This window comes from Schistosoma haematobium, chromosome 4 (genome assembly GCF_000699445.3).
Source record: "Schistosoma haematobium chromosome 4, whole genome shotgun sequence".
Lineage (NCBI taxonomy): Eukaryota > Metazoa > Platyhelminthes > Trematoda > Strigeidida > Schistosomatidae > Schistosoma > Schistosoma haematobium.
In genome coordinates this window covers 7494068-7507564 of record NC_067199.1, presented here as the reverse complement: position 1 = coordinate 7507564, position 13497 = coordinate 7494068, and the positions used below count along the sequence as shown (strand labels likewise).

At 38.6% G+C, this 13497-nt stretch overlaps 1 protein-coding gene across 1 annotated transcript; it reads left to right on the top strand.

The window, feature by feature from the left end:
* Window positions 1-12041: 12041 nt before the first annotated feature.
* Window positions 12042-12658, top strand: SPCS3 (Signal peptidase complex subunit 3; the record flags this gene model as incomplete). The annotated part of the gene is made up of 2 exons (XM_012947154.3): window positions 12042-12303; window positions 12335-12658. Exons 1-2 carry the CDS (start codon window positions 12088-12090, stop codon window positions 12656-12658), a joined length of 540 nt encoding a protein of 179 aa, XP_012802608.2. The 5' UTR covers window positions 12042-12087.
* Window positions 12659-13497: the final 839 nt, after the last annotated feature.

The window sequence follows — 13497 nt, the reverse complement described above, 5'->3', positions numbered from 1 at the left end:
TTCTACATCTTCCAGAGTTTCGCCACCAAGAGTGATTGGATTGCTGTTCTCCGTTTTGAATTGGAGGACCTTGATTTTCCCCTTGTGTATGCTGAGGCCTACTGATGCAGAGACCGCTGCTACACTGGCTGTCTTCATCTGCATTTGTTCATGTGTATGCGATAGGCGGGCCAGGTCATCCGCGAAGTCCAAATCGTCTAATTGGTTCTGAGCTGTCCATTGTATGTCATGTTTTTCCTCAGATGTCGAGGTCTTCATAATCCAGTCGACCACCAGAAGAAGGAGAAAGGTAAAGAGTAAACAGTCTTGTCTTACTCCGGTCCTTACTTGGAATGCATCTGTCAGCTGTCCTCCATGCACGACTTTGGATTGTAGTCCGTCGTATGAGTTCTGGATAATATTGGCAATCTTCTCAGGAACTCCATAGTGTCGAAGAAGTTTCCATAACGTCCTATCTACACTGTCAAATGCCTTTCGTAATCAATGATGTTGATGTATAGTGACGAGTTCCACTCAACTGATTGTTCGACGATGATCCGTAGTGTTGCAATTTGGTCTGTGCACGACCGATCCTTACGGAATCCAGCTTGTTGTTCTTAAATTTGGACGTCTACTGTGTCTTTCATCTGGTTCAGCAACATTCTGTTAAAGACGTTTCCTGGTATTGACAGTAGTGTAATGCCTCTGTAGTTTTCACACTTGCTCAGATCTCCTTTCTTTGAAATCTTGATGAGGTGTCCTTCTTTCCAGTCCATCGGCACTTGTTCCTCCTCCTAAATCTTTTTGAGTGGGAGGTGAAGCATGTTTGTAGTTACTTCGATGTCTGACTTCAGTGCTTCAGCTGGTATATTGTCGGGTCCTGCTGCTTTCACGATCTTGATTTGTCTGACGGCCATTCTAATTTCTTCCGTAGTTGGTGGATTGACATCTATAGGAAGATATGTGTGCGCTGCTTCGATGTCCGGTGGATTCATTGGAGCCGGCCTATTCAAGATTTCCTCAAAGTACTCTACCCATCTGTCCCGCTGTTGTTGAATTTCGGTGATTGGCCTGCCTTCTTTGTCCTTGACCGGTCTCTCTGGTTTACTATATTTCCCTGCTAGTTTCTTCGTCGTATCATAAAGCTGTCTCATATTTCCTGCTCTTGCAGCTTTTTCCGCTGTCGTTGCTAGTTCTTCCACGTATTTCTTCTTGTTGGCTCTAATGCTCCTCTTCACTTGCTTGTTTACTTCTGTGTATTCAGCTTGTGCTTGGACTTTCTCTGCTCGTGTTCGGCTGTTGTTAATGGCTGTCTTCTTGTTCTTCCTTTCTTTGATCTTGTCCACTGTTTCTATAGAGATCCATTCCTTATGAGGATACTTCTTAAGGCCCAGAACCTCTTGACACGTTGAAGTTAATGCTTCTTTGATACTTTTCCAGTTGCCCTCCATAGTAGTTTCTTCTTCCTTCAGTAGATCCTGTAAGACTTGAAACTTGTTGTTGAGAGCTATCTTTAATGTATTGAGTTTGTGAGTATCTCGAAGGAAGGCAGTATTGAATCTTTGTAGTGCTGTTTGTCCAGTTGTCCAGTTCTTCTTTAGCTTCAGTTTTAAATTGGCCACAACTAGGTGGTGATCTGAAGCTATGTCAGCTCCTCTCCTGGTTCTCACATCTTCCATTGTTTTTCGGAATTTTTTATTGATGGAAGTATGATCTATCTGGTTCTCTGTAGTGTGGTCCGGTGAGATCTATGTAGTTTTGTGTATACGTTTGTGTGGAAATATTGCGCCGCCTATGATCAATTTGTTGAATGCATACAGACTTGCAAATCTCTCCCTATTTCAGTTTTTCTCTCCCAGTCCATGTTGTCCCGTAATATCTTCATATCCGGTGTTGTCTATTCCGACTTAGGCGTTTAGATCTCCTATCAGAATGGTGAGATCCTTTCTTGGGCACTTTTCTACGATTGATTGCAGCCGCTCGTAGAATTGATCTTTAATGTCGTCGTTGCTATCATTGTTGGGTGCATAACATTGGATAATATTCATTGTGATCCCTTCTTTGTTTGTTTAGAATGATACTTTGATGATTCTGGACCCGTGAGATTCCCATCCTACAAAGTTAAAACATCGTGTCGTTGCTCGGGTGGATATCCCTTACACTTTGTAATGGCTTTGCTTCGTTAATCGATTACCTCGATAACCATTATAATATAAATCTCAACGCTGTTTAAAATCAAAAGGCAATGAGAAGCGGCAACTACAGTTTATTAGCGGATAGCGCATATCACAAAGCTATAAGCACATATAACGTATTCGAAGCGGAAAGGTGAATAAGTATATACAGGCAACTACATAGGCAAGTTTATAGTCAAGTTGCATAAGGACGCAGCAAGGCAATGCAAGGATTAATAACAGGATTTGAGTACATACATACATGGGAAGGATGTGTTGGGATATTCAGGAAAATATCCCAAAAATTATCCTGTTAAGCCTAATGCTATCCTTGGACATGAAATGGTATCATCTTATTGGTCAGTATTTATTTAGCGTGTTATTTTCCTGTTGGCCAATATTGTACAATGTTATTTTCTATTTTGTAGTACGTTGTGGCCTGCTTGACTGGTATATAAACAAAGTATGTTTGAAATATAATGATTCATAACCCAGAGGCTGTGACTTGTGTTCTGGACTCGACTGACTGGGCTAGACAGGGAAGCGAGACCAATCAGAACCCTAGGTGGTTCTACGTGTTTGCGCGTCTTTGGTCCGAACAATAATTCGCCACCCCCTTAATCAGCAGCATTATTTTCACAGTTATAAAAGGAGGATAAATCGTCGAGTGATATTTAAACAATCAGCATTTTAGCTAAACTTTCATGTGACCTAGTGATCATAAGTGTACAAAGGAATATGCAAATTGTTACTATTCAAATAACATTTTCTGTTAAGGTAATAAAAGGGCCTAACCAAAGTTAACCATAATCGAAATTAGTTGTAGGATAGTTGCCATAACTTTGCATTTAGTCTATGGATTGTCAGGGGAGATTAGAGTATCTTATTAGCGCTAGGAGAAAACACTTTACTAACATGTGTTATTTCGGGTGTAATGCTGTAATAGAAAAGCTAGTTCAAGATGTTGTTACCGCGCGCTGATCGCATGGTGTATTGCTCACAGCCATATGTCTATTGAAGTAATTAATAATTCATACAGCTAGGAGCGGTTACCTGTCCTCCATTTGATTTCAGGAAGAGTGGAATCACTAGCTATCAGTTTGAAGTTGACACTTAATTTTGAAAGACATATGAATATTTTTTTCGTTATATTTGTTTCAGGTTTTTAGTTTACTGCCCTATATGTACATATCACAAGTATCTTATAACTAGTGAGGCATACAGTAATTCATATTATGTCTGATGTGATGCTTAGTACACTATCTTCCAGTCTTATCGGATTAATAAAATTCCGTACATAGATCGTTCATTGCACACCACTTTTATGACGCGGACACGATGATACTTTGGAAGAGATTTTAAAGACTGTACCCTGTGTAATGCTAAAGCATAAACCTAATCAATAACTCTCCAAGTCATCTGGACCAATGTACTGTAATTTGCTTCTATCGTATTCATCTATTTAATGACCTTACTTGAGAAGCATACTGTAAGCAAACTAATGTTAAAATTTGTAGATCGTTTCTGTAAAAATGGTGCATACATGCCCTGGAAGAAATATATTATTATCTCGGTTTAAAAGACGTAGTGTCGTGATCTATACATAGATCTACATCTAGTGTTGCAGACGGGTATCACGTTTCTATTATAAGTATGATTTCTGGCTTAGTAACTAAAGCATCCGTTATACGTTCTGCCACTCCGTTACTTAAAAAGCATGCATTAATAAGCACAACAATGAGCATACTATAGTTAATTGAAAAGAAGTCCATCATGCACTTGACTACAAGTGTTTTTCGGGCCTGGTTCTGGCGGCGATCCATCCAGGTTGATGAAACAGCTAAATGAGCGTCTACTGTGGTAGCGGTAATAGCGCGCCATACACTCTATCAGTGTCCGAAATGCAGTTCTGGTACCCCAAACTTCTCACCACATTCTGTGATGTGGTGTTATCCGATTTATTTGATTTACAAATCTGAATAATGTCCAGTCATGTAATAGTGGCAGTTGATGATGTACATTCCACAGGGGTTCAAACATTCCGTACAGTACCTTCCAAACCGAATAGTGTTCATGCGTCCAAAGGTAACTGGACGGAAAGGTGGCACTACTATTGACGGGGTTATAGCTGTAGAGTTGGGGGCGTAAAGGTATTTCATTAGTGCTTTTTCACCCTTTATGTCCGCAGTCATTCTTAATTTTTGTCTGTTTAGAGCGATTCCATCGTAGATTCCTTAGGTAAGGGAATATACTGTCTTTATTCAAGAAAGTTTCGTTACCGCGAGGTGTTATGTGACTGACATCGTGTCTTTTACCTTAATTTAAACAGCGCGTTGATCCGTTTTGCGGGTGAAGGTGCATAAATATTTACATACGATATCTAACGATGCAAAATTCCTGACCGCTTTTTGGTTTTAAGAGTACGAAACCTCTAGGTCTTCCACATGTTATTCGCACACTCGTCTTTCTTTTAGAGGTGGTCACTATCTCCTGTGTCCGGATTGTTTGCTATACGCTTTAGTGGAATGGCATCATTCTCCGTTTTACTGGCACTCCCATCAAGAACCACGTTTCTTGAAGGAGCGTCTCTACAATGCCCTAATAATACATTTCTGGTAGTGCTATCTTGTTGCAGGTTACTTGGGGTTTTAAAGTTTGGACAACCGTCCTTACCTTCTGGCAAGAAGATTTATCATGTCTAATAGTCACGGTTTTAAAGCAAAAAATGTTTCCGACTATCTCTTGCATATTGAACAAATTATTACTGTCGACAAAGGCTGTGAGCTGTAAGGTTATTATTATTGTTATTACTAATATTCACAAACATCTTACTTACCTACTTACGCCTGTTACTCCCAAAAGAGCATAGGCCGCCAACCAGCATTCTCCAACCCACTCTGTTCTGGGCCTTTTTTTCTAGTTCTATCCAATTCTTGTTCATTTTTCTCATGTCTATTTCCATTTCTCGGCGTATTGTGTTCTTTGGTTTTCGTCTTTTCCTTTGGCCTTGAGGATTCCATGTGAGGGCTTGTCTTGTGACGCAGCTGAGTGCTTTCCTCAATGTGTGTCCTATTCACTTCCAGTTGCCGCTACGTCTGCTTTTAGTGCCTCTGCTGGGATGTTATGCGGTCCTGCTGCTTTGTCACTCTTGACTTGCCTGATGACCATGGTTATCTCTTCGATTGTTGGTGGGCCAACATCGATTGGGAGGTCTGTGGGTGCTGTTTCGATGTTGGGTGGGTTCAGTGGAGCTGGTCGATTCAAGAGTTTTTTGAAGTGTTCTACCCACCTGTTTCGTTGCTTTTCACTGGTCGTTCTGGTTTGTGGCGTTTTCCAGAGAGTTTCCTTGTCGTGTCATACAGTTGTCTCATGTTTCCTTCTCTTGCAGCCTTTTACGCCGTCGTTGCTAAATCTTCCACATATTTACGTTTGTCGGTTCGGATGCTCCGCTTCACTTGTTTGTTCACTTCTGTGTATTCAGCTTGTGCCTTGGCTTTTTCTGCTCTTGTTCGACTGGTATTGATTGCTGCTTTCTTGTTCCTTCTTTCTTGAATCTTATCCAGTGTATCAACAGTGATCCATTCCTTGTGATGGTGCTTCTTGTGACCCGGGACCTCATGACATGTTGAATTGATTGCCTCTTTGATCTCCTTTCAAGTTGCTCTCCACAGTAGTTCCTTCTTCATTGAGTAGATCATGAAAGGCCTGAAATTTATTGCTGAGGACTATCTTGAATTTGTTGAGTTTGTCAGTATCCCGAAGAAAGGCCGTATTGAACTTTTGTGATATTGTCCGCCCCATTGTCCAGTGCTTCTTGAGTTTCAATTTCCTCTTGGCGACCAGCAAGTGATGATCTGATGCTATATCAGCTCCTCTCTTGGTTCTGAAGGAGGCTTTGATGATCCTTGCTCCATGAGATTCCCATCCTATAAGTGCTTTTTGTGCTTGTTTAGACAGGATCACTGCAACTCCTTGTGTATGTGGATCATTTTCTTCTTCATGACCGGAGTATAACAGAAGCTCCCTTGAAGTTAGTCGTTGTTGTCCAACTTGCGTCCAATATGTTTCACTGATCCCAAGCATCTCCAGTTTGTATCTTCTCATTTCTGCAGCGATTTGAAAGGCACCGGGAGAGCCCACATTGTACGAACATTCCGTGTACCTAAATAAGTGGTCGCTCTGGTTGTCAGAAGGGGCATCGGCCTCGTAACTTCCGAAAGAATTCGGCTTTCATCACGAGGCGTCGTAGTTCTTCTAAATGAAGACCTTCTGACTCCTAGGGCAGAGTTTAAAAGGTTTTAATAAATTATTCTGGTTAGCGAGTTAGTTTTCTACGGGATGAGGACGCTAACTCCACGCCCATTCCTTCTCCTTTATCCGGGCCTGGGACCAGCAGTAAACCCCGGAGGGACTCCAGGTGGAGTACATGAGTGTTGTGAAGAAACCATTTCGAGTTTCTTCAAAAATGCAATAATACACGAGTTTCAATAATTTGAGCATTATATTTGCCATATTTGAAAAAAGAGAGTAATAATAACAGAATAATAATAATAAATCAGGTTCTGAGTAATTGAGAATAATATTGAATTGACTTTAAAGAAGGAAAGGGAGAAAACAAGGGGTTAGAAATAAAAGAGATGTGAAATACACAAATAGTTTAATAAACGTGTTTATGAACATAAAATAAGAATAAACGACTATGTATTTATTGTCAAATTAGTAACAAAAATAAAATAGAAAATAAATAAGAAAAAATAACATATAATTGCAGTAAGATATGAAGCTAGAATAAATGTTTGTGCAGTCACAGTTTAGAGTGATGCCATGAAAGTCTCAATTAAGTGAAAAGAATAACCAAATGTCAATATGTATGGGTTACCAATGGTTAATTCACAAGTATTTGGTTTCTATCCGATCTTTTTCGATTGGATGTTGTCAAGGTTCGAAGAATAATGCAAAACGTTATCACATAGAATAAATATGCATTTCTACATGGTTTTTTACACGTTTTCCTTACTCATTCAGGTACGAGTGCATTTCCACGTGCATTTCCATTTTCATTTATTTCATCTGCAGGATGACTGTAAAATGATGAAAAAGGGACGAAGAATACGATTCAGAGTTAACCTTGATATTAGTATAAACATTTGTGCAATAATAGTTTAGAATGATGCTATGAAAGTCACAATTAATTGCAAAAGATATTTAAATATCAATTTCTATGTGTAATTTATATGTGGTGGTGATAAAATGAATGTGATAAGTTAATTTATTTAAGCGTACCGTGAGATAAATTTTTTAGTTATAGACTTTGTATATTTAGGAATAAAATATGTTTGGGAGGATAAGAAGAGATAAAAAGAATATATAATGTGTCGGGGGACCAATAATGATATTAATAACAGTAATCATTATAAATACAAACATAAGCAGACTTCATATATTAAGATGAATAGAAATAAAATAAAATAGACGTGAGAAGATTTAAAGGTTTTATTTTGCTTTTCAGGCAATTAAAGGGATGACGGACCTTGTTTGTATAAATCATTGTTGAATACATTGATATTCAATAGGTGAAATAATCCACTTTTGGAAAGAAAATCATCAAGGAGACTTTTGAACCGGGTTGTAGTTTCACTGCAACGGGGGTTCACTGGCAGTCTGTTCCACATGGTTGAGTAGCAAATAAGGAAAAAATTCTGATGTAAGTTTGTGTGGGTTCTTGGAATCGCTAGAATATTCTCCTTATTGCGTAGATTGTGGGATGATAGCATAGAGTATGAAGGGGTGGAAACCGAAGAGTAGGAAATACCGTTAATAAGCCGATAGATAAAGACAGGGTTTAATTTGATACATCTGATCCAGAGAGGTTCTAGTTTGAGTTGTTGACATCCTTGGTGATAATCTTTGTTATCGGAATACCCCAGAACAGCTTTGGTGAACTTTCTTTGAACACCTTCAATTCTAATCAGGTCAGTATGTCCACAATTACTGTGAACTAAAATACCATATTCAAGAATGGGTAAGACACATTTTCTGTATAATGACAATCTCGATTCGATATTATTGAAGTTTATCATTATCAATCCGCTGAGCTTTCTAGCTTTGGATACTTGAGATATAATGTGTTCAGAAAAATTCAGACTGTTGCTATATCTTAAACCCAGGTCACGAACAGTGTTGAGAGGTTTGAGTGTATGTGTCTGTACAGTTAGATTTAAGTTAAGGCAGCGACCAATGTGAATAAATCCACTTTTGTCAACATTAAGTGGCATATTTTCACGAAACAGTCCATTCGTACAGCTTGTTTATTTCCTCTTGGATTACCGCTGAAATATAGCTTTCTTTAGTGGGAGAAGAGAATGAATAAACTACTTTCAGCAAAAAAGGAAAGGCTTACCATACTGAAAGAGGAACACACATCATTGATAAAAGGGAGAAAGAGTGATGGACCAACCACACTTCCTTGTATAACCCCACTGGTTACATTCACAGGTTTAGAGTAGCAAGATCCAAAGCGAACGATTTGGCTACGTTCTTCTAAAAAAGATTTGAGCCAAGATAAAAGGGGATTCTGTATGCCAAATGAAGAGAGTTTTAAAAGAAGTTTGTGTGAGACACTGTCGAAAGCCTTACTAAAATCGAAGTAAAGAATTATCACTGGCTGACCAACATCTCTTCTCTGAGTAATTTGATCGAAAAACTCCAGGTGCGATGTGAAACATGAGCGTTTAGTCATAAACTCGTGATGGGATGGGCTGATCAGACTAGCCGAAAGTAAAAATGATAGTAGCTGTTTGTGGATGATTTTTTCCATGGTTCTTGATGTCAAATTAATTGGCCTATAGTTAATAATATCACTACGTGGTCCTGTTTTGAATCTAGGGGTGATAAGGGATGTTTTCCATACAGATGGATAGGTCACATATTCCATGGATAGATTGAAAAGTTTCAAACAAAATAGCGGAAATTCTCTACCTCCATATTTCACAAATGATGAAGGTATCCCGTCAGGTCCACCATCATAAGACTTTTTCAGGGCAGCTATGGCCTGCTTGATGTTGGAGGGTGTGAAATCAATTTTCGACAGATGTCTGGATGTCAGCATTGGAAATGTAATGATGGAGCTTTCAGCTCCAGTTTTGTAGCACTGTGAGAAGTGCTTGCTGAATCGTTCGCATATAGTATTCGGGTCGTTAACAATGCTTCCGTTAACTATGAAGAATTTAGTCGTGCCAACGGAATTTTACTTTACACGGGATTTAAAAAGTCGAAGTATTGATAATTCTGGGCTTTTACTACGTAGAGCTTTATTTTCTATATTCATGAAGTACTTACGTTTAGGTGAAGCATTTCTGTCGATTAATTTAAGTATACTCTGAAGTGCATACACATCATTGTGCTCGTAGTAGCGGCGTTTTAATTTTCTCATCTTTCTTTTAAAAGTATCCTGGCCCCTTTTAGCATTATAAGCGATGTGGCCAATAACTGGAGCACTGCAGTCAAGGCAGTATACCAGTTTGTGGTATAGATTGAAAAGTGCAATGTCAACATTATTTGTGATAAAATAAGTTTCCCACGGTGAACATTGAATGAGAGTTTCAGTCCGTTTCCAGGTTTGTTGATCAACATGTCTGCTCTGGTACATCACTGAAGTTTTAGAGTTCAATTGTATGGCGTTTAAAGAATGAATAATGCTCAATACAACTCGATGATCACTCATAAAAAACTAATGACTGGTATGCACTGAGATAGAGTCTATGTTGATTGTGAACATTAAATCAAGTGTATTATTCCACCTGGTCGGTTTCCGGACCTGTTGAACCCATCCACAAATGTTTCAACTAGCCTGTTATATCGACCTGGTACCGGAGTCAAGCTCCATGTAATTTTTGGCAGATTAAAATAACCTCCGATGATTTAAAAAGTATGTGGTTGGTACGAAGCAATGGAAAAGATGTTTGTTAGTAATCTGTCAAACTTAGTATCCGCATGAGGTGGTCTATATATGCATCCCACCAGTAGACAGGTTTGAGATCCACAGTTTACAGTAACCCAAGTGGAGTCGTTTATATTGTCAAGAGATTTATCCTCAAATTTGCACGCCTGAATGTCTGAACGGACATAGATAACTGTACCGCCTCCTAATCCATAACATCTATCGGTTCTAAAGAGAATGTAGTTATCTTTCAAGGAATGATCGGATATAGATGATTTGCACCATGTTTCCGTGATAAGTACAATGGTTGGATTTATAAGGAATAAAAGAGTTTTAAGATGAATAATGTTATTGGACAGAGAGCGGGCATTGAACGAAAGAATAAGAAACTCAGAGTTATCATGGTGAAGCAGGTTAGAATATAAATCGCAATTGATAGTTCCATGAATACTCGTAGGATTGGCTAAGGTAAGAGTTGTGTTGCGAAGAGAAATAGATTCAACCACTTTGTCATAATGTCAAATATGTTTACCGTTGCCGGCAGAAAAGTCGGTGGAATTACAAAAAAGTCTTCTCATTGCTATTGGATATAACATCTGATAAAGGAATAATGTACATACTGGAAGCCGAACCAAGAAGGCTATCAGGTCTGTGTGTGCGACCAAGTGGCCATTTACAATTGGGATTACTATTTATACCGGGTAACATGTTTCAGACAATTATTCCCAAGGTTTGTGGTTAATTTCGGCTTCTTCATAATTTGGGGAGAATCGTGTGCTGTTAAATATACTTGCGATGGTTTGCAAGGTTCGAATATATCGACGTTAAGTGTGTGGTCAGTTATAGAAATGTTATGATTAATTTTCCTGTTATCCGTCGCACAGTTACTGTAACTGGGTGTTGCACTAACAGGGATTTGGATCGTGTTATCCTATTCGCCATCAGCACAAAGACTCTGGGTTGAATCTAAGTCAACATTCTTAAGAGGATGGACACCACCTACACCGGAATTGCTTTCTTCTGGATTTTGAACTTTTGGAGATTCAGGAGAGTTTTATGGTGGCGGCATACATGTAAAGTTAGACGACCTCCTAAAATCGGGCTTAATTTTAAGACCATTAGGATTATGATGCGTTTGGGAGTTTGACGCTGGTGGTCTGTAGCTATCTATTTCTGTTTTTCGCTGGCATGGTGTTCTATCTTGAAGAATTTTAATATCCTTGAAAATCTGTTTTTGTCTCAATGAATTGTCGAAAATTAAAAACTCACTGGCGTCCACAGATGAGTTGGATCTGAACAAGATCGGTGAGTGCATACCAGGATGACTTCTTTTTAATCTTGTGCATACACATGGTATGTGTGTCACATTGCTGGCTCTAAGCAGACTAGATTTGATATTTTCAAGGGCATATGTGTCCGGTATATTAAACACAATTGCATTGTTGGATCGTCTTATTCTTTCAAATACCTCTGACGCAACACGACCTACGAAATTATGTATTTCATTCATTTGATCTGGAGTCTCTGTGAGGTTGGGTTTGATGATATACTTAAGCGGACTGAGAATGTTCATGTCTACTTGCAACTTTTTATATCATCCATATGGTTGCAGTTGCGATTATCATCACTGTTTACCAACAGAGTCTTCAACATTTCTGCAATGGAGACGACTGGTAAAAGCTTGTCTGCCTCCGGATGAACGAAGTAGCTCAGGATTAACACAGGTTCATCAACTTACTATCCTTATTACTGAAGACTCATTCCACTAATAACGAAAACCTAGGCAGCATGCTTAGATTTCCAGGTCATGTCAATTTAAACACTTACATTCTTCTGATATAAGTTTTTTGAAAACTTTTCTTCATTTTCTTATTTACTGAAATAATGATTTTTTCATTGACTAAGATTTGTTTTAGTACTTCATTTTCTACAGTCGTGTGCTTTATGTCATAATACGCGTCGTAGCGGGTAGATTGTATCGGCTTTTTGTGCAGAATGTACTCAATAGTAACAAGATGTAGTGCATTATTGACTCTCACTCTCACCGCATATACTGCGTTAATGCTGTTTTGTTTCCTGTCTACTGTAAGCATCAGACCATCAGCTTCTGTCGATATCAACGTTGGTCGTGCAATAGTCGATCGAGCTGACGATTACACTCTTCACAGCGGTCATCACAATGATTTGGGTTTAATAACTATTGATTTATCAGTAAGACTTCATTTCGAATAATTCCCTTCAGTCTTCCTTAGATCATCTGTTCAACTGGAATGTAAAACAACTCTTTTTATATCTTTCTGCAGAATACAAGTCCGCAGATAACAAACTAAATCAAGTTGTTTTGTGGGACAAAATCATCAAACGTGGATCTAAAGCTGAACTGGTTTACAAAAAAATGACCTCAAAGTATTATTTTTGGGATGATGGCTACGGATTAATTGGCAATGATAATGTCACTTTGACTTTGTCTTGGAATACTATTCCTAACATTGGTTTTCTCACTTTCGATACTGGTAATGGTTACCACTCGTTTTCATTTCCCAGCCAATATGTCAATATTAAGTAGTAGATTTAAGCGAAATTCACTCCGACCACTGTATTATAAAATGTTCGTATGCTCGTTAGTAATGACATGCCAGAATTAATATCATTTTCTTTGTTAACATTTTCACTGTAACTAACTTCTCCACATTATTTTGCTGAATAACATAAATTTACGACAGGTGTACTGTTAACGCATTATAAATTGTACAATACAGCTTTTTTTGAACTAGCCTCTTCATAATGACCATCGTTTCACTCAGCCGGCAGCAGTGCTGGATAGGTAACATATTCAGGTAAGTAAAATGTTTGGGAATGCCTTAAGCAGTCTTAGGTACTGGTAGACAACCGAAGATTTTTATTTTAAACCTAATTAGAGTGTTCTGTGATGGAGATAAAACTGGAGATCCACTGCAGTTGGAGAATGTATACACGGCAGTCAGTAAAAAAAACAGTGCGGATCACACAATCTAAATATTTAGTTCATGGGTCGCGCGATACTATGACAATTCTTAGCGTTAGCGTCCCTTGTCGGTTTCAAGTCACTTCTAATATACCTTTCTACCTGTGCGTATTCGAACGTTGTTGTGGTCTCCACGATAATCATAGCTGGAGAAGTACTAGTTCTATTATATTTAATCAGCCGCCAAATTTTGTTCGACAGCTTCTCCCTCAGTAGTTCCACTGAGACGTATGTATAGGGAAATGATTTCATTAGTCTTATCACTTTCCGCTACTGTTTACTTCTACAGCTTTTCTTTTAGCGGTTATTTTTCGCCAAATACCTAAGCTGATTGATCAAGGATATGGTTCGGGTTAGTCAAGTTGTTAGAACTTCTGACAACTCAATAACCTTACCGAGCT